Source organism: Anguilla anguilla, chromosome 4 (genome assembly GCF_013347855.1).
Source record: "Anguilla anguilla isolate fAngAng1 chromosome 4, fAngAng1.pri, whole genome shotgun sequence".
Classification (NCBI taxonomy): domain Eukaryota; kingdom Metazoa; phylum Chordata; class Actinopteri; order Anguilliformes; family Anguillidae; genus Anguilla; species Anguilla anguilla.
The window spans coordinates 25,919,230-25,944,671 of record NC_049204.1 but is presented as its reverse complement, the minus strand read 5'-3'; the positions used below and the strand labels follow the sequence as shown (position 1 = coordinate 25,944,671).

At 36.7% G+C, this 25,442-nt stretch overlaps 2 protein-coding genes across 5 annotated transcripts; both read right to left on the bottom strand.

Moving 5' to 3' along the window:
- Nucleotides 1-2,167: 2,167 nt before the first annotated feature.
- LOC118225149 (transmembrane inner ear expressed protein-like) lies at nucleotides 2,168-10,993 on the bottom strand. Of its 3 annotated transcripts, none has more exons than XM_035413208.1 (4): nucleotides 10,643-10,993; nucleotides 7,217-7,337; nucleotides 5,009-5,163; nucleotides 2,168-4,232 (listed from the first exon to the last, which is right to left on the bottom strand). In XM_035413208.1, the coding sequence occupies exons 1-4, from the start codon at nucleotides 10,748-10,750 to the stop codon at nucleotides 4,143-4,145; spliced, it is 474 nt and encodes a 157-aa protein (XP_035269099.1). In that variant the 5' UTR covers nucleotides 10,751-10,993; the 3' UTR covers nucleotides 2,168-4,142. The 3 variants fall into 3 exon arrangements, with proteins under 3 accessions (XP_035269099.1, XP_035269098.1, XP_035269097.1); XM_035413207.1 differs by having other exon boundaries at nucleotides 2,168-4,229; nucleotides 5,014-5,163; nucleotides 10,643-10,990; XM_035413206.1 differs by having other exon boundaries at nucleotides 5,014-5,163; nucleotides 10,643-10,985.
- A 985-nt stretch (nucleotides 10,994-11,978) lies between these two features.
- ncf2 (neutrophil cytosolic factor 2) lies at nucleotides 11,979-24,795 on the bottom strand. 2 transcript variants are annotated; one of them, XM_035415611.1, is made up of 15 exons: nucleotides 24,551-24,795; nucleotides 24,212-24,294; nucleotides 23,898-24,006; nucleotides 22,312-22,446; nucleotides 21,604-21,711; nucleotides 21,008-21,067; nucleotides 20,749-20,795; nucleotides 18,052-18,193; nucleotides 17,801-17,866; nucleotides 17,633-17,705; nucleotides 17,147-17,193; nucleotides 16,816-16,964; nucleotides 16,585-16,690; nucleotides 14,880-14,985; nucleotides 11,979-12,861 (listed from the first exon to the last, which is right to left on the bottom strand). In XM_035415611.1, the coding sequence occupies exons 1-15, from the start codon at nucleotides 24,722-24,724 to the stop codon at nucleotides 12,767-12,769; spliced, it is 1,500 nt and encodes a 499-aa protein (XP_035271502.1). In that variant the 5' UTR covers nucleotides 24,725-24,795; the 3' UTR covers nucleotides 11,979-12,766. The 2 variants fall into 2 exon arrangements, with proteins under 2 accessions (XP_035271502.1, XP_035271503.1); XM_035415612.1 differs by having other exon boundaries at nucleotides 17,633-17,702.
- Nucleotides 24,796-25,442: the final 647 nt, after the last annotated feature.

The window sequence follows — 25,442 nt, the reverse complement described above, 5'->3', positions numbered from 1 at the left end:
CTATTGTTATCTGATCTTTTTTTTCTGTGATTGTGGAGAATGAATGGCAAGAATGTTGTATTCACGATGTACAAAGCAGGGAAATTATGTAGTTTATTATATGGTAGGTCATTGCAGGCCACAACCCCGTTAAAATCTTTTTCCGCATATGGGTTATTGCTCATCACAGTCATTAGTTCTTTGTTGTTCATGATTAGTAGGAATAGTACAGAACGTTCCGACTCTGATTTACTTCGATTATGTTGTCAAAGCAGGCATAAAAAATGAAATATACAGATCTGGGGAGCGCGCATTTAAATCTGCTCTCCAGTCTCATGTTACCCATCCTGATCAGGGAGAGGTTCTGGCTGCATCCTTCATCAGGCTCCAGGTTGAGCGTAAACAAGTGTAACCACTTGTGTATTCTTGCCGATTTATAAACTAGGCTGGTGTTTAAATCTCTCCCAGTGGCCAGGACCAGATTACCCTCGAACGGCACTGCTGTTGGAAAAGTCCAGTTGGAAGGGCTTTGAGGGTGCTTATTGGCCAGCTACATACAAGGCTATGAAATCGGCATTATAATTATGGAAATTTAACGGTTTCTTGGTATAAATGCCCTTAAAGGCGTTGTTATACAATACACCTATAATAACCTATTTTGGCATCTGACCCAAAAAAACGATTTTCTTGATTACAATCTCTGATGCCGACAGCCAAGCTGTACATCGTCATGGCCACCCTATCCAACAGATACTGTAAATTAGATGTCAACAGGGTCTGTGGATGTCCGTGGTTCCAGGCAGATTACCTTTTAGACAAACATTTAGGCTGTCAGTATTTTCAGGTTGTACCATTCATCGTCGCTTCTCATCAGACAGAATGCGTCCTTACCGTTCATCATTTTAATTTTAACATCCATACTATTTATCAGTGTTGCTTGTTGCTGTATATACAGATCTGTTTTTCAGGCCTTTGTTGTCCCTGGCCGAGTTGGTTTCATCCATTTCAGCAGGAGTTTTGTATAATGGCTAAGGAACTGGTTTGATTCCCAGGTAGGACATTGGAGGAAAAAGGATGACACTTTTAATCCGAAGAACACCATCCCAACTGTGAAGCATGAAGGTGGCGGCAGCATGTTGTGGGGGTGTTTTGCTGGAAAAGGGACTGGTGCACTTCAGAAAATAGATGGCATCATGAGGAAGGAGGGTTATCTATAAATACTGAAGCAACTCCTCAAGACATCAGCTAGAAAGTTCAAACTTGGTCGCAACTGGGTCTTCCAGAAGGACAATGATCCTAAGCATGACCACTCCAATACTAAGCAAAGTATTGGAGTGGTCATCACAAAGCCCTGACCTGAATGTCTGAGTCCAATTTGTGGCCTGAACTGAAAAAGCATGTCAGAGTAAAGAGGCCCACAAACCTGATTGAGTTACACCAGTTCTGTCAGGAGGAATGTGCAAGAATTCTGGCAAAGTATTGTGAGAAGCTTTTGGAAGGCTACCCCAAGCGTTTGATTCAAGTTAAACAATTGAAAAGCAATGCCACCAAATACTAACGAAGTGTATGTAAACTTTTGACCCCCTGAAAATCTGATAGATTTATTTCAGCTTTTATGTACTCTGTCTCTTAGCTATTATTTTGAAAATTACTTTAAAAATTAGTTTGAATGTCTTTAGCTTAGGTGTATGTAGACTTTTGGCCTCAACTGTACCTGGTACTAGGTAGGTGTACCTAATAAATTGACCAGTGAGTGTTTGTGTGTGTGTGTGTGTGTAGACACAAAAATATTTTTTCTTTATTTGGCTCTCTACTCCCCAATTTCTATCCACCATCCATTACCTATACCCGCTTATCCTGGGCAGGGTTGCAGGGGGTGCTGAAACCTATCCCAGCATGCATTGGGTGAGAGGCAGGATTACACCCTGGACAGGCTGCCAATCTATCACAGGGCACACACACCATTCAGTCACACACTCATTCCTATGGGCAATTTAGAATCTCCAATTAGCCTACCTGCATGTCTTTGGACTGTGGGAGGAAATCGGAGCACCCGGAGGCACTTGTGAGGCACCACAGTGTCGTCCTCCCCAATTTTAGATTTGTAATCAAACAATTCACATGTGGTTAAAATGCAGATTCTCAGCTTTTATTAAGAGATATTTTTATATATTTTTGTTTCAGCATATAGAAATATTACAGCACTTTTTGTACGTATTCCCCCCATTTCAGGGCACCGTAATGTTTGAGACTGATGGCTTCACAGGTGTTTATTAGTCAGGTGTGTTAAATAGCTTCCTTAGTACATGTTTATAGCTTTCCGTATCTAGTTTTCATTCTAGGCTTGTGATTGCCTTTGGATCCTGTTGTTGGCATTTGGCAACATGCAGACAATAGTAGTAGTGCAGGTGAAAGTCAAGGAAGGATGAGATTGAGGAAATAAAATAGCTTTACCAAAATCAAATGTTTGGGACATCATTAAGAAGAAAGAAGGTAGGACCTAGTAAGACCTCTACAGTTGATGATAAAAGAATTCTCTTCATAATGAAAAAAACCCCCGTTCATCTGTCCCACAGATCAGAAACACCCTTCCGGAGGCATGTTGGATGTTTCAAAGACTATTTTTTGCCTACTGTCACTACATTTTTCAGTGTAGCCTCTGTAGTTCTTTTTGTGAAGAGAAGACTTGGCCTGGTTCCTTTGCTAAGAAGTACTTACAAAAGGGCCTGCAGTGTCCTGAAAAAACGGTCTTGTGTGAGACCAAGTTTCAATCGTATCAGAGTAATGACCAGGGCAAACTGTAGAGGCTAAAATAAACTGTCCCGATCTAAAGCACCCCCTCTTCATCTGTGAAACGTGGTGGGGGTGTTATGGTTTTGGCACGTATGGCAGCCACATGTACTGGTTCACTTGACTCCTGTGATGATAACTGGTGACAGCAGCAGCAGCAGAATTAATTCTGAAGTATACAGACGCATTTTATCTGCTCAAGTTCAAGCAAATGCCTCCAAACTCATTGGTTGGCACTTCATTGTGCAGCAAGACAGTGATTCCAAACGTACTGCTAAAGCAACAAAGGAGTTTTTCAAAACTAAAAAGGGGAAAATTCTTGACTGGCCAAACCATTCACCCAATATGAATCCAATTGAACATGCATTTTATCACCTGAAGAGAAAACCTAAGGCAACAAGACTCCAAAAACACCTAAAACAAGCAGGACCTGAAGATGGCTGCAGTACAGGCCTGGCAGAGCATCACCAGAGAAGCTACTCAGCACCTGGTGATGCCTATACAGTAGGTCACAGATTTAAAACAATCATTGCATGCAAATGATATATGATAAAGATGACAAACATTTACATAACATGAATATTATGGTGCCTTGAAATGGGAGGGTGGGCAGGGCTATGTATAAAAAGTCCTGTAATTTCTATATGGTGAATAAAAGTTACTCTCAAATAAAGGGTGTACACTTTGACCACATGTGAATCGTCTTATTACAAGTTTAAAAATAAAACGTGTATTTTGTGGCACCAGCAAGCACACCAGTTACTATACTGAAACTAAATTAAAAATATCTTTTCTTTTTTTTTTTAGCATGCAATTTAATTCTCTGACATCTAATTTATCCTCAACTGTCAGTCTTTTGTACAAAATACTTTTCAAATTTTCCAGTGTCCCTAAAGAAGACATTGTTTGGCATATATAATTATTATATATTGTCTGTCAACTGTTTTTGGGTATGGGATTGTATGACGGAAAAAATGGAAATGCATGTAAAATAATCTTTGTTGACCTCCTTCAGCTGTCAACAAAACAAATCTCTATCTCTTGATATGGAAAAACTTTATATTATTGCTTTTTTAACTTGGAGTACACCTGGTACTTGTTTATATAGTATTATGCTATATTGTATTTGATACTGTGTGTTGAAAGCTCATGGCCAGGGTCCTCTGCAATATTTTAATTTCAGTAGAAACTGGATGAATTAAGGATAAAAAAATAAAACGGCAATCATCTGAACAAAATATAGAAAAGTGAATTGGCTTCATTTTATAGTCAATAGAACAATATTTTTATTATGACAGAAGGGTAAAGTCCAAAGGATAACGAAATGGACAAGACAGACTAAGGAGTGGGACCCGACACCTCATCCTCTTCCCTCACCACAGGAAGCTGGTTGGAAGTGTGGGCCTGTATATCTCCAGACACCGTGTGTAGGGCAACAATATCCACCATGGCTGGCAGTGCTGCTAGAAGGACCAAAGCAGGAGGAAGAAGTACATGAGACAGAATGCAAAAAAGACAGGAGAATCATTCTTGTTTCATTGTCAAATGCTTTGTGCATTATATATGAAAAGCACTGTGATAAATACAGCCATTATTTAATTATTTTTATGAGTAAGAATGTAGCTAGATAAGTAAAATTACCTAGCTGGCTGATTAGCTGACCAAGCACGTTAGCTAGTTAGGTACGGAATAGTTTCAGACACTTGAATGCATACCTAGTACTATATTTTACATTATAAGCAAAGTTTCACATGTTCTGAGAGAACACCAAAATTCAAATGAAGAATCTGCAGCTCCGTTAATTTACTTTAGTTTATTTGCAAACAGTACACAAAATGAAATGTTAATTAGGAATATCATCTGTAATTATGCCCCAAGTGAGTTTCATTCAATCCTGGGAAGTGAGTAGTTAGTCTATATACAGACAGACCTACAAAGACGCACAGATACACAGACATACACTTGAAGACATAAGAAAATGTTTCTGACCAGGTATCCACTATTTAAATTCAAATCATTTCCTTAGTGAGCAGAAATGCATAATTTTTTACTTGTGTTTCTAGTCTATGTCCTCAGGACAGGGAACCAGTCCATTATGGCCCTATAATTACATACACCATTGATTGTTACACATACTAGGACTCCCCAGTTTTTAAACTTAATATTTTATTTTGTGTGTCAACCCATTTAAATTCATGCAAAACAATCCTGTCTTGCCATTGTAAATTACAGACAGTATCTCACCTCCTGGCACGTCAGTGAGCTCGTTGAGAGGGGGCACTGATTCCAGGGTATTGGCAAATTTTTTTGCTGCTTGTCTTTGTGCGTGACGTGCCTCAATCTCTTTTTTGGTTCTGGGAATTCGGCACTTGAAGATGCAACACAGTGTTATTACTGAATGGAAGCAGAAAAAAAGCAAGAGAAAAGTTAATCACTTCAATCAGCAAGAAATTAAAAAAAAAAAAAACAATTTAAACAGGACTTGGTTGTTTTTAACATATTTGTTGAAGGGGCTGCAGGGTGGTTCATTTGGTGAGGGAACCACACTGGTGCATGGATGAGCTCCACATCTACATCAAATATGCACAGTGCCAGTGCTCACTGTGTCATGGTCCTGTGTTCCTGCCTGTGTTTCCCTTGTTGGGCCGCCAGATGGCGGCACTTCTGTTTTGTGTCCTGCTCCCCCCCTGTTAATTGTATGATTGTTTCAATTGTCTCGTTATCCCATCATTGTTCCCAACTGTGTCTTGTTATCCCCTCCTTCTGGTTTGATTGTTTTTTGAGTTCACCTGTGTCTTGTTACCCCTTGTCTATTTAAGTTCTCTGTTCCCTTGACTCGGGTGCTGGTTCCTTGCGTTTGTTCTGCCTTGTGTTTGTTACCGATGTATGTTCAGACCATTTATACCTGCCTGCGTTCTTTTACCTGTTTGTGTTTGTTCCCTGACTTACATGTACCTGCCTGCTTGTGTTTGTTCCCTGACTTACATGTACCTGCCTGCTTGTGTTTGTTTCCTGACTAGTTTTGTTCCTGACTTGTTTAGTTCCTGACTTGTTTAGTTCCTGACTTGTTTAGTTCCTGACTTGTTTAGTTCCTGACTTGTTTAGTTCCTGACTTGTTTAGTTCCTGACTTGTTTAGTTCCTGACTTGTTGATTTGCCCTTGTGTTCTGCCTGCCTGCGTTCTGCCCTGACTGTGTTCTGCCCTGCCCGTGTTTGAGTTCCTCTTGTTTTCTGTTTTCTTTTAGATATTTTTTGAGTTTGTGGTTTTGCCCATTGTGGCCTTGTTTGTTTCCTGTTTGTTTGCCTGTTAGTAAAGTCTTTGTTAATTTTCCCCTTTTTGAGTTTCGTGGTTTTTTCCCACTCTGCGCCTGGGTCCCAGCACCCGTACCCTGACACACTGGCTAGTAGGTAGGTTGACATGCAATTGCCGATTGTGTTGGCAACGGTACATGAAGGGTTCAGTTGGTTAGTGGTTTGCGTTTCATTGCTCTCAAGTGACCCCTGCTGGTTGATCCGCTGGCCATGGACCACATGTAAAAGCCACACATGAGATGTGTTCCTCCAACTCCAAACTGAAATATCACATTTACCTAAGTATTCAGACCCTTTACTCAGTACTTTGTTGAGGCACCTTTGACAGCAATTACAGCTTCCAGTCTTCTTGGGTATGACGCTACAAGCTTGGCACAACTGTATTTGGGGTATTTCTTCCATTCTTCTGTGCAAATCCTGCAAATTTGCAAAAATTTCTAAAGCTGTATTGGCTTTGTCATTATGAGGTATTGTGTGTAAACTGATTATAATAAAAATGAATTTAATCAATTTTATGATAAGGCTGTAACGTAACAAAATGTATAAAAAGTGAAGGGGTCTGAATACTTTCCAAAGGCACTGTATGTTGCCTCCTTCAATATCCAAAATTGCCAATATACTGTACAGAGCCCCACTATAAGAGTATGAATTTGGCTCATTGAGAGTAATTTCCTGTTCTTTGAGGCTATTGTCAAATGCAAACATTTCACTTAAAAACTTTTTTTGTGATTAATAATAATATATAATCTTCCCCATTTTTTTCCTCCAAACAACTTAATCTTGAATTTCCATAGGTAATTGCTTGGTCTTCATGCCAGCATGACTCACCCAATCTGCCGTTTCAGTTGTGAGCCCTCATAAAGTTGGTATTTATACTGCAATCAAGCAATTGAATACTGGTGCGTTCTAAATAAGCATAGGCATACTGAGTATGATCTCTCAAGAAAATATAATATACCTGGCCCAATTTAGGCTGTCTATACAAATACATATGGGGTGAATACTTAGTCATAAAATCATTTTCAGGTTCTTATTTTGAATATAGTTCAGAAGACATCACAATACTTCATTTCATTTTAAAATGTATTGTATGTACCTAACACAGGCATGTAAAGCTGAAAAAATTGATAACTTACTGACTGCCAAAACAAACACTGAAAAAACGCCAATGACTTGCCATAAGCGCAGCCCCCAAAAAACAACAGTTTCTGATGTAACTGGGTCTGGCTTCTTCCGCGGTGAGCTTGTTGTAAAGAACTGAAAAATAAAAAAGCAACAGCATTACCCCAAAATTTGATATAGGAGACTTTATTGATGAACTGTATATAACAATGCTGCTAAATAATAATAATAATAATAATAATAATAATAATCTGTTTTTAAAAATTGTCAGTGTTCTTGCAGCTGTATTCTGAATTCTGACTTTTTTGAAAGACCAGCAAAAAGAGCACTGCAGAAATCAAGTCTGCTTGTAAAGAAAAAAAAAAAAGTCTTACTCTCAAAATATTTCTTAAATAAAAAAATACTGAATTAATCTGTGAATTAAAGCTCAGATCTTTACTTTTGGTTTACATTTTAGCCCAAGAGGACCTGGTTTATTTGCAAGTTTTTCCCACTGAGCATTTGGAGCTATAAGAAGAACTTTTTGGACACAGCGTGATGTCTGATAGACAGTTAACCAATGTTGTCATTATCTGGCCCTACAGACATATATAACTGTGTGTCATCGGCACAGGAATAGAATTTTACACTATGTTTCTCAATGATTTTGCCTAAGGGGAACAAACATAGAGTAAAGAGCAGAACTTCACATGTAACCTCAGACTTCTTGGAAACGTCGCTTTGACTGGCATAAAGTTACGACAGGGGTCTTATGACAAGAAAAACATGAAAAAGTTCAAGGGGAGTGAATACTTTCTGAAAGAATTGTATTAAAAGGTGGAATAATGTAAAAAAATATATAATAATATTTAAAAAAGCTGAATGTTTTATGTCAGATTATAAAACATTTCTACAATGTAAAACAGTCAGGATCTCACACACTGCAACCATTTTGTCTCCACATCTGCTGATTTCATATGCATTATGTGAACTGTGGGTTGATACAGACTAATACTTAATTTCTGGTAGGAATATAACAAACTAATCACAGCTATAATTATGCTGATAAGACAACAATAGTACAGGACTGTTTGCCATGTGCAGTGAACTTGTGTGGGTATGAATTATTCGACAGGAAAAAGGCTTTTTACTGTTGTAGCTAAAAAAATGACCATCACAATGCACAATGCACAATCAATAGAGACCAATTTGACAATCCATCTGAGATCCATTTGCAAGCCATGGTGATTTGATTATTAAAGCAGAAAATGTTTCGCTTCAATTGAATTTGTATAATACAATATTGCCTGAAACCTCATCCAGTATATTTCCTCTCAACCAAACACATTTTTCCAGAGACATTTGTTACTCTGCTTTTCACCCTTTGGTATTGTTATAAGATATGACAAAGATTACACAATGTAAAATTTTAACTTATGCTAGGCCATAGGCATAAACCTCCAATCTCATTGCTAACTCAGACTGTGTAGGCATTGACACACACCACATTTGCAATAGAGAACTGATTAAATAATTATGTTCTCACCAGCACCTTGATATAATTTGGAGTATTAATAAATATTTTTGCATTGACAAAAGGATTTTTTTAAACAATTTTTTTGCTAAATAAGAAAAAAGTAGCTAAAAACAAGCTAATGTTTTCTAACTTTTCTATTTTCAAATTTTTTTGCAGTGCAAGGTTTAAAAGTATGCTTCTTTTCACAGCAGAGCGCTTTCTGCACCTGAGTGGCAGTGAGGAAAGAAAGACAGGAAAAAGTTAAAACCTTTTGCTAATGTTTTGGTTTATTACTTTCACCAACCAAGGGTGAAGAGAAAAGTCTTTTTCATACTGAATCAGTGCATATTCTATCAACATAAAAACACTGATGAAATCCGCATTTTTTGAATTTCCCTTTGAGCAGCTATTCTCTTCAATAAATTTTGTCTTTAATAGATTTTAACATTTTCCATGTTTGGCCTATTATCATTGGGCTTTTCTTTAAACTTTCCAAGTTTAGTTTCAATGACCAAAAAACTTGGTATGGCCTCTGAGGCCGATAATAAATACTTAACATGCTTTTTCACTGTGCATCCTCTTTCAAGGCTGATTTGTCCCAATTTGTTCAGTGTAAAACATAGAGTATACCTTTAATGTTATTAGAAAGTTTAATACAGCCTCACAGGCAGATAATCAGTCAAATATTGCCTTGCAGGCTGATGCTTTTTGAATTTAGGCCATGTATATAACTATAACCAGCCTGGAAGCGGTTGATCACTATAGACCACTAATCAACCTATAATCTGCATGTATTATTTGATGCTCTAGACATTACTGAATTGAATTTAACTAAGCTAGAGATGGTAGCTAGCCAGACAGTTAACTAGCTAGCTTGCTGACGGTTTTGTGCATCAAAAGACAGACAGCCAAAAAATAATTGCTGACCAATAAATAAGTGATTCACAGACATGCAAAACAGATTTTAAAGCAGTATTGCCTTGTAGTGTTGTTACAATGAGCTGGCTGGCTAGTGGTTTAAAAGACTTAAAAGATGAATTATCTTTGCAGTGGTGTTGTCCATGAAATACAAATCCAATTAACAAAGGTTGGGAAAAAACTGAGAGTTGAAAAAACAGAGAGTTGATCTGATTTAGTTTTCATAGGGAATATTGAATCCTAAAATTAGTATCTAATATAATGTGTCATAAATGAGTCCGTTGTGCTAGGTAAATGGTGGGAACAAAAAACAAATCTAGCCCTCCAGAATTCCCCAGTTGGCTGAGGGGAAATGCCAAACTACATATAGCAATAACTGCAATGCATAGTTTTATTTTATATTAATTAGTAGCTTCATACAATGTCAACTATATAATGTACAACTACATGCCTCCCTTTTAGCATTTTGTATGCAGAGTATCTACATTTTTCGGACACAGAAATACACCTATTTTTTAGGAATACTCTGCTATATATTATTTTTAAAAGCCAGGACTACATATTTTTAAATTATAAATCCGAATTAAATTTTCTGTTCAATGAAGCATTGTTTCTGAAGAATTGTCTTGAACTTGCATAACAATAAATTCAATCAGTTTTCATCATTGAAGAGAATAAATTGTTCTTATTAGACACATGCAAACATTAATGATACCCCAAAACCATTACTGCTACTGAATTAAGGGAAATTACTTTGATTTTGCGTTGATAGTCCATTGATTTTATATTCCTTATGTTAGCAGAGCTATGCACTAACATGTACACTAAGCACCAAACATGTTGTAAAACGTCCCGCAATGACTCGCCACATCAAGCAGCCCTGCTAACATTTTGTATGTTGCAACCCAGAGAGATGGCTGTACCACTTAAAAAAAACTGGGTAAAGGAGCGCTCCATTCCAGCTTTAAATTTGTTGTACACCCTATAACACATAGTTCCTGTGGAGATAGCCATGCGGTTTCCTTACCTCAGGATCCAGAACCTGAGGGATGACGGTAGACATGTAGAAGGACAGCAGCATAGTCACAAAGCTCAGCAGTGGCAAGCGTAAGAAAGGGGGCTGATCCCACGCCATCTTTATGTCTCCCTTCTATAGCTGACCGTCTCTCTCCTGCTGGCTCACAGGGAGGACCACAATAGCCAAAGCTGCTGATTGATAGCCAGGGGACCGCTGCAGCAGTCTTGCATTTGTCACAATCCTCTTCTGCTCCTTTCTGAGAGGAGGCTTTGTTCCAGTTGTTCTCTCCCTGTCTGGAGCTGGCCCATTGGTTAGAGGCTATTAATTAACTAATACATCTGATGTCACTTGCAGCCCTCTTTTCCATGAGCATTGATAGGCTACCTCAGTGAGCAGCAAAGAAAATGCAGCTGTGAACAATGGTTTGGAGAGATTTCCACTGATTTAACTGTATTTGTCTTATTAAATTAGGGGAAACTAAATTCAAGAAACCGCGATCCCTGAAATTATTTTAAATCACTGAAGGTGAAATATTTTAAAACAATTATAAACAGGTTTTATGTTGTTTCTTACCATGCAAGTGAATGGGTATCATCAATGCATAAAACACTCTTTTATTTTACTAATTTTCGCTAACCTGACAAATATTTCTCTTCTCCAGTGATCCAGTGAAAATGAAAGTTAACCATTCTGTTATTTGGTAATACCAGAGCACTTGACTTACAATTGTGATTCCATTCCATTTTTATTTAAGTGTCTGAGCCATCTTTTTCACTAAAAATGTATTTGAAACAGTTATTTTCTTGACCACAAGTGGTAGTAACATGATGTGACCATCAGTAAATAGAAATAAAGTATACAAGTCAAAAAAATTATTTTCATGGATATTTTAATTTTAAGTTGGAAAACACTGGACAAAGACATTTTACAAAGAAAGAAGTTGAAGCTAACTATAAAATTTCCAGCAGTAAGATGCATTAGACAGCTCAATTATGTAGGAATGTACTTATACATATAGGAAGGTGTAATGATTATTACTTGTTTAACACAAATATAAATAATTTCTTCATTTTTGTTTCATGTTGATGTTACATTTGATGTATTAAATGTATTATACCAAAGAAATGTGTACACATATAGTGTGTGTGTGTGTGTGTATATATATATATATATATACACACACAGTATATACACACACACACACACACACACACTACACTACATTGCCTGTGGACACCTGATATCCAATATCTCATCTAAAAACATGGACATTAATGTTTGTCCACTTTGGTGCTATAACAGCTATAACAACCTCTACTCTTCGGGGAAGGCTTGGTGCTAGATATTGGAGCATTTCTGCAGGGATTTGCTTCCATTCAGCCAAAAGAGCATTACTTGAGGTCGGGCCCTGATTGATGGGGAGCACAAAAAAAACCCCCTCAAACATACATTTACAGTGCAGTCCGTAAGTATTTGGACAGTGACACAATTTTTGTTGTTTTTGCTCTATACTCCAGCACATTGGATTTGAAATGAAACAATGAATATGGGGGTAAAGTTAAAGTCAGTGTTAATTTGTGGGCATTTACATCCATATTGAATAAATCATTTAGGAGACTTCAGGTGGTCATGGACTACAAAGGATTTGTAGTGAAATACAACCAAGTGCAACCAAGGTTGTGTTTGAGGTGAGTTTCCCCCTCATCACTGTGAAGTAGTTGCAGGCCAGTGAGAAAACACAATATAAACACAAGGAATTTTCAGTAAGTACTAAGTACAACAACTTTATTTAAGATTATGTTAATTTGTCACCTGAAATGAGAAGTCTATGTGTAAAAAGGGTTGTATATGGATGTGAATACCCTTAAATTAAAGCTGACATTTTTCAGTTTAACCTTATATTAATTCAAATCCAACATGCTGGAGTACAGAGCCAAAACAACAAAAACTGTGCACCGTCCAAATACTTATGGACGTTACTGTATGTGTGTGGGTGTGTGTGCATATGTGTATATGTGCTTGTGCATACTGTTTATCTATGTTCAAGTGTGACTCAAATGTTGATTTGAGTCACACTTGAATGCAACAACACAAAGAGGTTTTAAAAAAATTGTTGATTTGACAAAATCAATGTTAATTCCTCTGTTGACTCATTGATTGATCCACAAAGCATGCTGGGAATATTCCAACTTTTCCTTTGCACTGTCCTTCGAGCCACTGTTCATTAACTGAAAGAAAGGTGAGTTTTGAAAGGTAATGTATTATCATGTTTCAAGACAAGAATTTTCAGCCTAAGTATGCGCATGCATTTTTGTTGTTTTCTTTCTTCCCAACTGTCTGGGTCTGTTCTCAGTTTTAAAAGTGAAAGGAATACAATTTAATGGAACTGACATCATCACTTAACCTAAACACAAAAGCAATAACTCACTTTATTTGCTAGTAATGCCAAATTTTAGTTTAACACATGTTTTTCACAGTTTATTTAAAGAGTTGAATAGACAATTTCAAGTCACTTACGCTTCCTGAGAAAATTTGTATGTGTTATATTTCATAATGGAAAATGGCCAAACAGTGACGACTCAATCCCTTGTGGTGGCAAGGTTTTTCAAGGTATTGGCACTGTTCTAGTCCTGTTCAGAACTATGTACCCTTTTATTCAGAACATGTTTCGAAGAAGTAGACCTCATTGGGAATGACTGATAGTATGTCCACTGAAATAATGGCCCCAACCAAATAGGTCCATTTTTATTGATATAGCAACGTTTACATCGCAATTTAGTTATATACAAGGCTATTGGACATATGCTTCATGAGACAAATAATTTCATTATTTAAATTATTTATTATTTTAAGTATTTAAGTACGATTTAAAAAAATGAAAAAACAACTGAAAACACTGAAAATTCGATCCTTTATGAGGAGCATGTTTTTAAAGTATCAACAAAATTCAGGTTTTGTCTTGTTTGAAATGATGTTTCTTTTAATTCAGCATGTTTCAAGCATGGAATTATGGTGACTTCAACGGACCCACCAAAATGGTTCAATTTGATTGGCTTGCCATTCAGACATATTTTGACATGGCAATATTTGCTTTGCAGTTCAGTTAAAGACTGGTACCTGCCAATTTTCATAATTGGACTTATAGTTCATGAGACAATTTCTTTCGTGCCCTTTAAATGAAAATTGTGAAAAATCAGACAAAGTGTGTTTTTCTCAGTGCATGAGGAGGAGCATCAAGCTGTACTGTTTCGTGTATCTAGATTGAACAGTTCAAACATTATAACCTTTCAAATTGGTTCTATTCCTAGGTCGATGCATAACTGGCAGTGGTGTTTCCCAGAGTTCAGATAGCAGGGTTCTTTGTCTCATTGCTCTCCAGTGACCTCCACTGGTCAGTTGGGTTCCTGTGAGCTGCACATTAAGGGTCGATTGCAGCATGCCTTCCATCTTTAGTATGCAGCTGCATATTCAAGACAGGTTTCCAAAGTACATACTAACACGAGGTCAGCTGTGTATTAAATTTAGGAAGGTCTGGCGTGCGGTTTGCATAATTGTTATTTTATATCGCTTGTCATGCCACGTATTAAGAATCTGGTGGGCGTAGGAATAGACCACTACACCTTTAGCACAGAAGGTCTAAATGATCATTTTAACTGCTCATTTTAAAAATAGATTAAATTATTATGAAATCAGCAGTGACTCTATATTTACCCAATAATTTTGTGTAAGTATAAAACTGAGATGGGAAATTAATTGTTATTAATGAGCCACCCTCAGTCATTGTAGGGAGCAAGACAGTGGGGTTTCTGTTTTTAAAAGGGAGCTTCTGTCCTAAGAGGGGTGTGTTAACATCACCGTCTAAAGGAGGTAGCTCTAGTGCAGGGCATTGCTGGAAGGTAAATTTTAAATATTGTTTTTTTTCTTATTACTGTTTGATTGTAAATTACCCTCCATTGTATATATACTTGTTTACATCTTTTTGGGACTTTTGAACGCGGCAGAGCCATTTTCAGAGCCCATCAAGGCCATATATGACAGTCATTCCACTGGTTGTCATCATGTGTTCTAGATTCTTCCAAGACGAACAAGGCAACTGTAAGCTGACACCGTCACTCTCATCATTCAACGATTGTCTTTATGAAATAGATATATTTTATCAGATCAGAGATTTTGTGAGCTCAGGCCATTCATAGTTATCAATACACCCATAATGTTGTCAAGATTTTCATGTAGTTTAAGCCTTTACCTTTTGACAGCACTGTGATGACATCACCCTGGCAGAATTCTAAGTCCTCTGGCTGTGTGGCCTCATATGTGTGACGGGCCACAAAGAAAGGCCTGTTTTCTTTGTCCTGGAAGCAAATAAGGCACAGTGCTGATCACACCAATAGCTGCATCTTGCACTACCTCACACCTACTGCTTGCTCGTTTTCACACTTCCTTATGTTCCTCATTTTGTACATCATTTATATATCTCTGGAATATACAGGGAGCACCATAATTGTTTTCTTGATTTGGCTCTGCACTCCACAGTTTTAGATGTGTAATCAAAAATTTCACATGTAGGTAAAGTGACAAAATTAATTAAATAACCAAAATGAAATAAATAAATAAATAAATAAATAAATAAATAAGCAATGAAATACATTGACAATGGAATAGATAATGAAATAAATAAATAATCAAAGAAAAAAAAAGATATTAATCATTTTATGACTCATTTAACATTTTTATTTCCCAAGGACACTTTGCACGTTGGCTTCTTTCTTAATTTCCGCCTGTATTCATTTAAATACATATTTATTGCAAAACGACTCAGTCTTTCGGTCAACATGGAAGGGGCGGGGTCTGATATGATAATAGGAAACAATGCATAAGTAGGCCACGCCCCCATGGTGGGGGGGGGAAACAATCCATTGCGCTCCATATAACTAGTTAGTATAAGCAGTCAGTGGTTTACCAAGATTACTTTTTTAAAATGCCAAAAGGTTAGTTTATGGTGGGCTGTACAAACAACACCGTTATGTCCTCCTGGGCGAAAAGACCAAGCTAGTGAGAACAAAAAAGGGGCACATTGGTACAAAAGTTAAATTAATGTGAAGTGGTGCAGAATTTCTGGTCAGTTATTGTGAAATACATTGATAAGACACTGGATATGAACCTGATTGAGAGTCCAGCGCTATGCATATTGAGTATTCTACCAGTGGTAGATCACTTTTCCCCATAAGACAATTCTTGGTGAAGCTAGCCTTGATCATACTGGATCATACTGAGAAAGTCAAGTGAGATTCCATTTTAAGGAATGCAGGGACGAGATGGCTAAGATAGCTTCTTATGAGCAACTTCTCTCTACTTTTCTGAATACATGTAGTTCATATCTGAGAATGTTAGGTAAAAATGATCACCATGGTGATTTATAGTCACCTGATCAATTTCATATTTCCTATGCATTATATAATTATATGCTCTTAACATGAGATGCGCTATCGATGTATGCTAGCCTTTGTCGCAGGTGTTACAATCTGTCAAGATTTTTTCTCTACAATTGTGTTTGAAATGTTTGACTATTATTATATTATTATAATAACTATTAATTTTATTGAGTGACATTCAGAAAACTGTTCTTAAATTATTCATTCATTTGTTCTGAAAAATGTTCCTACGAAAAACCAATATGGGATTTATGACATACGTGCAGAACTTTGTTTTTGTGCATATCCCAGGTGTATGAGATGAATGCTGTTTGTAAATTTTATGCACAATCCTGTTCATGTGCTTAGCATAAGGAAACAGCCATAAACATGTACAGATAAGAAAAAAATGATGAGTGCCGAAATGTTCATGGAAACGTTCTTACGAACAGTTTACGACCAAATGTGAATGTTTTATGAATGAGGCCCATTGAGTGCAGATATTTTTAATTTAAAGCCTGAAAGCACTCACGTACTTACCTTGACATCACACCACAACGTCAGACGCCCATTCTGTGCACTCCTCCAGATATTATCCATCTCCAGCTCATCTACATTTACTCTATGGCTGGCAGTTTTCTTATAGCTGGAAGGGTTTTTAAAAACATAAACATACATATATAAATATACATGATCTTATGACCCTGTTAGTGATTATATGAATGTAGAATTTATTCATAATTATCATTTCCATGATCTAGTGCACCAAACCTCAGGATTATTGTGTCCAATGGCAGATTCAGTTTCTTGCTGATTCTATCGAGAACAGTGCTGTATGAAAGTCCCATTGCTGTGTGAATTGCTACAGTGTATCCGAACTGCACTTTCAGAATACACATTTGGCTTTCTATCATGTCATCCTTGATGAGAAGACAGAGACAAGAAGTAAATGATAGCAATCAACCAAATCTGTTGTTAGACCATACTCACAGAACATTCTGGAATGAAAATTCATTGGACAGATTATGGCAACTTTTAAAATGTATTTCTGTGCCAAATTAAATTCTGACTTCTGGTATAATGCACATTTTGCATTACATACCTCATCTGAGGTCTTCACTGCATTTGCTTTCGGAGAGGGTTCCAAAGCTGTGTGAACATACATCCATCCATCAGATGATGACATTATGTTGTCAAGTTATGGGCCAGTGTTACGTTAAGATGTTATAATAAATAGTATTATGAGATGATACATTATGTCACGTTACATGTGTAAATATATTTGCAATGTGAGTTAGTAACTGCATGATAAAATAATTAATGTGGCTGACATCTGATGTGAAAAATGAATTCCAAAAAGATTAAATGTAACAAAAATACACACACCTTCAAAAACATGAATAGACAACAGGTGTTTTTTTATGCTGCCTGTCTAGTCCTTGGAAAAAGAGAAAAATCCTACTTGCCCAAAAACTAGAAGCAAATCTGTTGCGAACTTGTCATGCAAAGGGTCGGGGGCATCTAATATATTGTTTCTTGTAAAATCATGTGTAGATGACAGTATTGTGAATTCACTGTAAAGTGTTACCTGCTCTATTTCCAGGCCTGCTTGGTGGCTTTCCCCGTGGTGGGGCTGGAATGTCATTGTTTGGAGCCTCCTGCTATAACACAATCAAAAAATAATATTGTTAACACGACACTGAACAACTGAAACACTCTGTACCAGATGGAATAAAGAATGTTTAAAATCAGTTACCAGTTCTTGCTTGGATGATAATGTTATTTCAACTGGCTCCAAGAAATTATAAGGCACAAGACCTGTCTGGACATAAACATGGGAGAGGTAAAATTGCAGCAAGTTCCATTTTTTAACAAATTTTTTTTCTTCTAATTTAACAATATTTCTTCTATTCATTTACAATCACCTCGCAAGTGAATATGGGTTGCACAGAATTAGATGGACTGAAATAACTGAAATAGATCAAATGAAAAATGAAGATTGCTCACCTTCCCATTGAAGATGACAGAGGCCCAGTTATCTGCCCCCTTTTGCAGTACAAACACAATGTTTCCAGGCAACACTGTCAACTCTTCAGCTGTCTCAGCGATAAACTCATATAGTACACTGTGTGGCTCACCCTCCAGTGCCCTGAAGTGTGAAAAGAGACATTTATATTCAATTACATTGGGAAACTGTGCTTCCATATAAGACTTTATTAACAGGCTGTTGGGTACCCGGAGAAACATTGTTAGACTTTGTGGGAGTCAATGGTAGCCCATTAACCTTTAATTGACAAGTTCCACTAAATGTTCGCTTGAGCTACCAAAATCTATGCCAGGGGTCTAAGGGGCACCCACTGATTTTCATAAAATGTGGCCACTTGGGGGCACTATACCAGACAAAAAGCTTTGAACAGCAGCATCGATGATCAGTATTTATGGAGATTACTCTGCCACTTGTGAAGTTCACTATTGCTGCTGTTGCTTTTTTTTTACTATCATTTTTACACAGATACCCTGCCTTCTAAATTGTGCCAGCGTCTCCCTTAATTCCATTAATATGAGATTAAGAGATTAGTCTCAATATTATTGACAAATGTGCGTATCATTAGCCATAAATAAGAGACTAGTCACAAATGTGTTTCACTATCCACAAGCAGTTCTCAACTTGTCTTGTAAATTGTCATTTAAATAAATGTGCACTGATTCCTATAAACGGATACATATTTACAAACCAACTGAAAGTGGAATCTCTTCTACAGTGAATAAAAGCACTTTAATTATGTAGAACGTTCATGATTTGGGATCCTAAATGTAACATTAGTTGGCTTCTGCTGTGGTCTGAAGACACATCTCTTCAGACTGTACCTGGACTAACTATCACTACTCTGCCGGGCACTCCCAATTTAGGATTGCTCTTATCACTTCAATTTCTTTCCGTAGCACTTTCACGTTACACTTGCATCTCCATCCAGCAGTCATACTGCACTTGTTATTGTATTGTTATCTTGATGTTGTAGCATGTTGTCATGCCACCTATTTTGACCTACCAAAACTTTCTGACCTAGTCTATGCTTACTGTGTGAACTGGGCTTAATGTGTTCATGGCTATGGATAACTGTTACATAATGAGTATTGTACCTTATCGGACCTATATTTTGTAGTTGTTCCAATGACCTTCAGTATGCACTTATTGCATTTCGCTTTGGATAAAAGCGACTGTCAAAGAAATGTAATGTAATGTAATATTAGCTAATATTAGCTAGTTAGGTTAGTTAGCTTCATTCAAGATACCCCAGTATAGCAGTGAAACCACACCTGAGTTATTTACGCAATATTACATATTAAAGCTAGCTAGAGCTGTGGTTTCACTATCTTTACTAGACCAGGGTAATGTGAATGGGGCAACTACAAACTTAGGAAATGTTAGCTACCAAACATTGCATTTCAAACTGCAAATGATGTAACTGACCTAGGTAATGTTGATCTACATTCTACATTACATTTCATAACTCAAATCATGCACATTATCCATAAAGGGACTATATAAGAAGAAGAGGGCCAACTATTTGTGTGTAGATCAGTAACTATTGTGTATGGATTGGGGTGCACAAACAGTGAGAGAAAAGTAAAAAAAAAAAAAAAAATACAATAAAAAAACTTACATCACTGAATGGACGCGTGTCACTTATTTCGCAAATACATATTGAAAACGTTTACAGTTCAGAATCTTATCGCAAAAATAAAAAATAAAAAATACACAGAAATTGGAAACATATTTTTGGTTTTCATAAACAAAGTATGAGGTATTTGTGCAAAAAGGAAAACATGTATTTACAAATTTGTATGCATTTGTACAAATTTACAAGACGCAAACTGAAAGATATTTGTTTGTGAATAATAAAACACATTTGTGACTTGTGTATCTTGTGTATATTTATGGATCATGATACACACATACATTTCCCGATAATTTTGAGACCAATCTCTCTCCATACACCAACATTGAGAATCCCTAGCCTAACTATAACTGACTGATCTTCAGTAGGATGAGACTGGTACCTTTGACTGACTTTCTGTTGCATTCCCAACTTAGCCTACCTGACTGAAGACCACAAGGGGGTATAAGTTGTGTCACTCTAGATAAGAGCATCTGCTAAATGCCTGTAATGTAATGTAATATATTGATAGACATGTAATTCACAATTTGGCCATTCTCATCCATAGGAAGCTTCAAAGTGCTCGGCCAGCATAGCCTGACAGAACTGGGGGGTTACCATATGAAGCGTGAATGTGTGTGTGTGTGTTTGTGTTTGTGTGTCGGGGGGGGGGGGGGGGGGGTGTCCATGTCCTTGCCCCCTCCTCTTTGTCACCAGTTAAAATATGCTTTTCGTCAGTTTTTAGGCAACTTGGAAAGTTTGGTAACATTTGTAAGTGGGCATCTGAGTCCTGCATCTAGGTCTGGTGTTTTACATTTCAGCTCTGGTTCTTTTGGAATATTCTGCTGTCTTTTGGCTTCTGAATTTTGGATTACTTTGGGGCAAAAGCTGTGGTTTGGTTTCTTTGTTCATTCATTTCTTGTGTGACTGTCCATGTCTGAAATTTTAGAGAGAAAGGGTGGACCTCATGTTTATTTATCTTTATATACCACAAAACAAATTTCATTAAGGTAAATAATACACAGAAAACAACTTTTTTTTTTACCTCAGTACTTCAGGAATTTTCTGTTTGGTAGGAACTTCTTCTTCCACCTGTTTATAATCAACAGCTTTTAATAATAGCTGAGAATCTGCACTTTAACCACACGTGAATTGTTTGATTGCAAATCTGAAATGGTGGCGTAGAGAGCCAAACATAATAATAATAATGTTTGACCCAAACAATAAGCAGCACACTGTATTTGTACAGTATACAAATCAGGGTAGCAAACACAAGAAAATTTTAAATAGCAGGATAAGCTTACCTGGGGTTGTAGGGGAGCAAACCCAGAGAAGTCATCCTCAGGAATGATAGAGGCAACCACCTGCAGAAAAATGAAAAAAAAAACATTACAATGCTTGCATAGCATGTTTGTTTCACATGAAAAGATGAGTTGTTTTTGGGCCCCAGGCTGGTGCATTAAGTTTAAATTCCTGTGCACAATGAACGAAAGCACCGGTAGGACCAGATTGAATGTCGGCCATCTGTGTACTAATTTTGACAGGGTGCACAGGCTGATGCATAATTCAACTATCAGATCACACCTGATCTGATAGTACTAAAATAAAGCTGTTTCAGAGATTTACATTCATTGTTTTTGGTAGTTTTTCAGTTCTTGGGTAAAGGAAATATGTTAAGCCAAACTTGACTTGATCTTGTCTGTACACCATGTGATCAGTGGTCATCTCCAGCACTGCACCAAAACAGCAAATTATTTGTGACTTTTTAGGTTCATACAAAACGTACTTTCTTGTTAACAAAATCACTTCATTCTTCAGACTATACACTTCACATATAGTGAATGCTGAGGTTGGTGTAAATTGAAGTTACATTATGCTACTGTACAGGATAGCAGCAAACCTTAGCCTTGCCCAGGTAGTCCTTCTTCTCCAGTTCAGCCACATAGTTCTTATTAGGCCTAAACAATACCCCTGCCCGGATTTCAACTGGCTCAAACAGCTTCTGCTTCTAAGAAAAGAAGAAACTATGTTGCCTACACACATAAATACATAGACAATAAGCTTAATCATGTTTGGGACAGAGTCATACTTTTTCTCTGTATACCAAAATTTTAGATTTTTAATTTAAAAAATCCATATATATGGTTATAGTGCAGATTACGTTTTTATTTAAGGGTACTTTCATACACACTGGGTTCACAATGTAGAATTGACAGCACTTTTTTATACACAGCCCCCATTTCAGGGCACCATACATTTTGTGACATATTAATATCATGTAAATAAGTCATGTTGAGTAATTTGTCACGTATCCTTTGCATGCAATGACTGCTTGAAGCCTGTGACCCATAAGCATCACTAGGAGTTTATAAAATTGAGGTGACTAGCCCTATAGCTGAAGATGGTTGTTGTACAGGCCTGGCAGAACATCACCCGAGAAGATACTCAGAATCTGGTGTGTGTATATATATGCAATAATGCATTTAACAAAACAGAAAATAACTAAAGAATATTCCCTATGACACTGAAAAGGTAGAATCTTCCAATTTTTCACCTTTCACTGAATTTATGAGCAGGATTTAATTTAAAGGGCGGCATTGCTACTTACCAGGACAGACTCAAGAGCTTTGTCGATGTGGCCATGTTTTGACTCAGTTTTGAGGCTGAGTGCAGTTAGCAGACTCTCCTGGGCTTTCTCCCACTGTCCCAGTTGGGCTTGGGCCAGGGCTATATTGTGCAAGACCTGTAAGTAAAGGACATGAAGTTTTGTTTCTATGGTAATTATGACAGAGAAACTGATTTCTTTTCACATCCATTTTCATGTATCATAGTCTTAGGGTAGGATTCATCAGTCATGGTATTATTTACAATTATAATTTACACAATTATTAAAAATAATAATTTACAAATGTATAACATTTAGCCTAATGTTTGAAATATTTGAGAAATATATTAAACATTTGGTTAAAAAAATTAACTAAATGTTTAAAACATTTAGCTAAGCGTATGAAACATTCAGCTGAATATTGAACAAAATGTGTAGAACATTTAGTAAAATGTATGATGTATACACTATATGTTCAAAACATTTACATAAATATTTTTCTAAACATATGAAACATGTAGCTGAGTGTTTTGTACATTTAGCCAAGTGTTTCATACATCTAGCTAAATGTTTTATATATTTAGCTAATGGTTTATACAGTTTTACATTAAATGTGAGAAAAATGAAAATTTTGGTTAAATGATGAAAAAAATACACAGTAAAATAATATCATTAATGTCACATTTTTCTCTCCATAAACTGGTGGCCCTAATTACAAGGAGCACTTACTGTAATTCCAACTCAGTAATTTTACTTAGTTTTGTAAGTCAGCTAGAACAGCCTTTCACATTTTACTTGGACCGAAATTTAAGTAATTATTGCATCGTCAGCCCCATTGCATCGTCTGAAAAATAATTTAAGAGCAATTGACCTATTTATTTTTTTTACATTACAAGCATTTTAGCAGACGCTCTGGTCCAGAGCGACTTACACAAATTTTACATAGCATTTACATTGCATCCGTTTATACAGCTGGACATATACTGAAGCAATGCAGGTTAAGTACATTGCTCAAGCGTACAATGACAGTGCCCTGCCTGGGAATCAAACCTGTGACCTTTAGTTTACAAGACCAGTTCATTACCCATTATACTACACTGCCACCCTAGTAATCACATATTTTTAATATGTGATTACTTTCAGTCATCATCAGCACTATCATCATGCAAAGACTACTAATAACATTTTAATAACTGTAGGCTATTAGCAGCCATATCAAAATGACAATGTGGTCAAAATAATATGGTCGAATCTGAAACACATATGCCAGCTTCATTACTAATTTATTAGTCACGATTCATCACCATGAACAATGGACACAAGAAAGTTATGGCAGGTGACATTATTATTAGTAATATTAATAGTAGTAATATCAAAATAACGATGTAATCAATACACTAATTACAGTGGATTCATGTAATCCTAGGTCAAGTTTTATTACTCTACGTATTCTGATACATCGGTCCTGTGCGCAGTAAGCTAACATTAAATTAATACACCTACATATAACTGCATTATGATAACTGCTGGTTCCAGGTCAATGAGCCTGCTTTGCTTTAACATTAGTATTTTATTTAATGCATCATTACCTCACAGGCATACAGCTTGTACCTCAGACCGAGAGGGTTGTAGTCAATTAGCTGGTTTCCTCGCAACTCTGTGAAGGTCTTCTGGAAATCACCTAAAGATTCCTCAAACCTGAATGTACAGGTACACACATAAGAAACCCATTCTAAGAAAAAGGGTCTGTTAGGATGAAACATATCATATTATATCTGACTTATTGTGTATAGTTAAAATATTGTTTGCATTGGATCATTTACATTTCTTATGGTTTTTAAGCTTAACATACCAGATTTAGAGTTTAAACTAAAATACTAAATTAATTTTAATTCAGGCTCACTTCAGTTTTTTGTAAAATGTTATTCCTCTCTGAAAGAAGGCAACAGCCAAGTGCTCGTCTTTGCAAATGCTGTTGTCAAAAGCCTAAAAGAAAAAAACAAACTTCCTTAAGCACAGTGAAAAGCCATTTTCACACATTTAACTTCCCTTTTTAGTATGACTTGCACTTCACGTGCGCTAGTGATCGAAGACTTGAGCACAACTGAAACACAATTAAATGTTTGTGAGATTGTTAGTTGTTAAAGCTCTCAGACAAAACTTATAGTTCTAAAATTACGCTCATAAAAATGCAAAACACGATTTGCTGAAAAAGAAAAAAAACCAATATACATTACAATACCTTTTCAGCATCATCCAGTTCTTTGTTGATTAGGCGAATGCAACCAATGTTGAAATAAATTTTTGAATTCATTTCCTCGATATCCAGAAGTACCCTAAGGGCAGTTGCCCAGTCCCTCGTATCAGCAAAAGCCACCCCTTCATCCCACTGTCGGATGGTGTTCACAAAAGACATAGTCTCAGACTAACAATGTTAATAGGTCCTCAGTACTGGCAGCACTCTGTTCAGTTTATGAGTAGAGAAGCAGACAGATGGTTGCTTATATCAATCACTTCCTCCTCAACCACAACAGGAAGTTTGTCAGGTTACCGTGTGTGTGTGTGTGTGTGTGTGTCAGGTCTTATTTCTTCCCCAATTAAACGGTTTTGTCCTCCCAGGACTCTTTACTTGATTTACCCTCAGTGTAGATACAGTATATCAATAAATCTAACCAACAGCAAAAGACATGCAAAGCACAGTGAGTGAAAGTAAAAACATTATCTTTCTTGAGGTTACCAGCCCAAAAATGTTAGGGCTAAAACCCCTTAGCGTGCATGACAAATCTGCCGAATCCTTGCCCATTTAGTGGGTACCTCATTTAAAGCTTTATAACTCAACATGTGAAAATCACAGAGACTTGAATGAAGCATGACATTTTTACCATTTATAATACTAACACTAACTTAGATTAGTTTATATTCATAATTTAGAAGAAAGTGCCACAAATGCAATTGTCTTGGAAAAAAAGCAAAAATGAATTTTCTCATTTTTAGTTTGCAATGAAATACTGAGAGATCCCATATATAAAACAGGTTAAACTATACATGTCCTGGATCAAAAACTCCTTGACCACAAGTGCGCAAAATCTAAGAGCGGATGTGCAGAACTACTAAAGATCTATGAAGCAAAAAGT

Bases quoted from the DNA above. Each gene is read 5' to 3' on its own strand.
- LOC118225149 (XM_035413206.1), bottom strand. From the start codon at position 10,750: ATGGCGTGGGATCAGCCCCCTTTCTTACGCTTGCCACTGCTGAGCTTT. The intron at 7,338-10,642 runs GTAAGGAAACCG...TTTATTTTTCAG, and splicing joins CTCAGGTTCTGGATCCTGAG to TTCTTTACAACAAGCTCACC. The intron at 4,233-5,013 runs GTGAGATACTGT...TGGTCCTTCTAG, and splicing joins GCTCACTGACGTGCCAGGAG to CAGCACTGCCAGCCATGGTG.
- ncf2 (XM_035415611.1), bottom strand. From the start codon at position 24,724: ATGTCTTTTGTGAACACCATCCGACAGTGGGATGAAGGGGTGGCTTTT. The intron at 22,447-23,897 runs GTAATGATGCAT...CTTTACTTACAG, and splicing joins ACAAGCTGTATGCCTGTGAG to GTCTTGCACAATATAGCCCT. The intron at 21,712-22,311 runs GTAAGTAGCAAT...TTCTTTTCTTAG, and splicing joins AAGCTCTTGAGTCTGTCCTG to AAGCAGAAGCTGTTTGAGCC.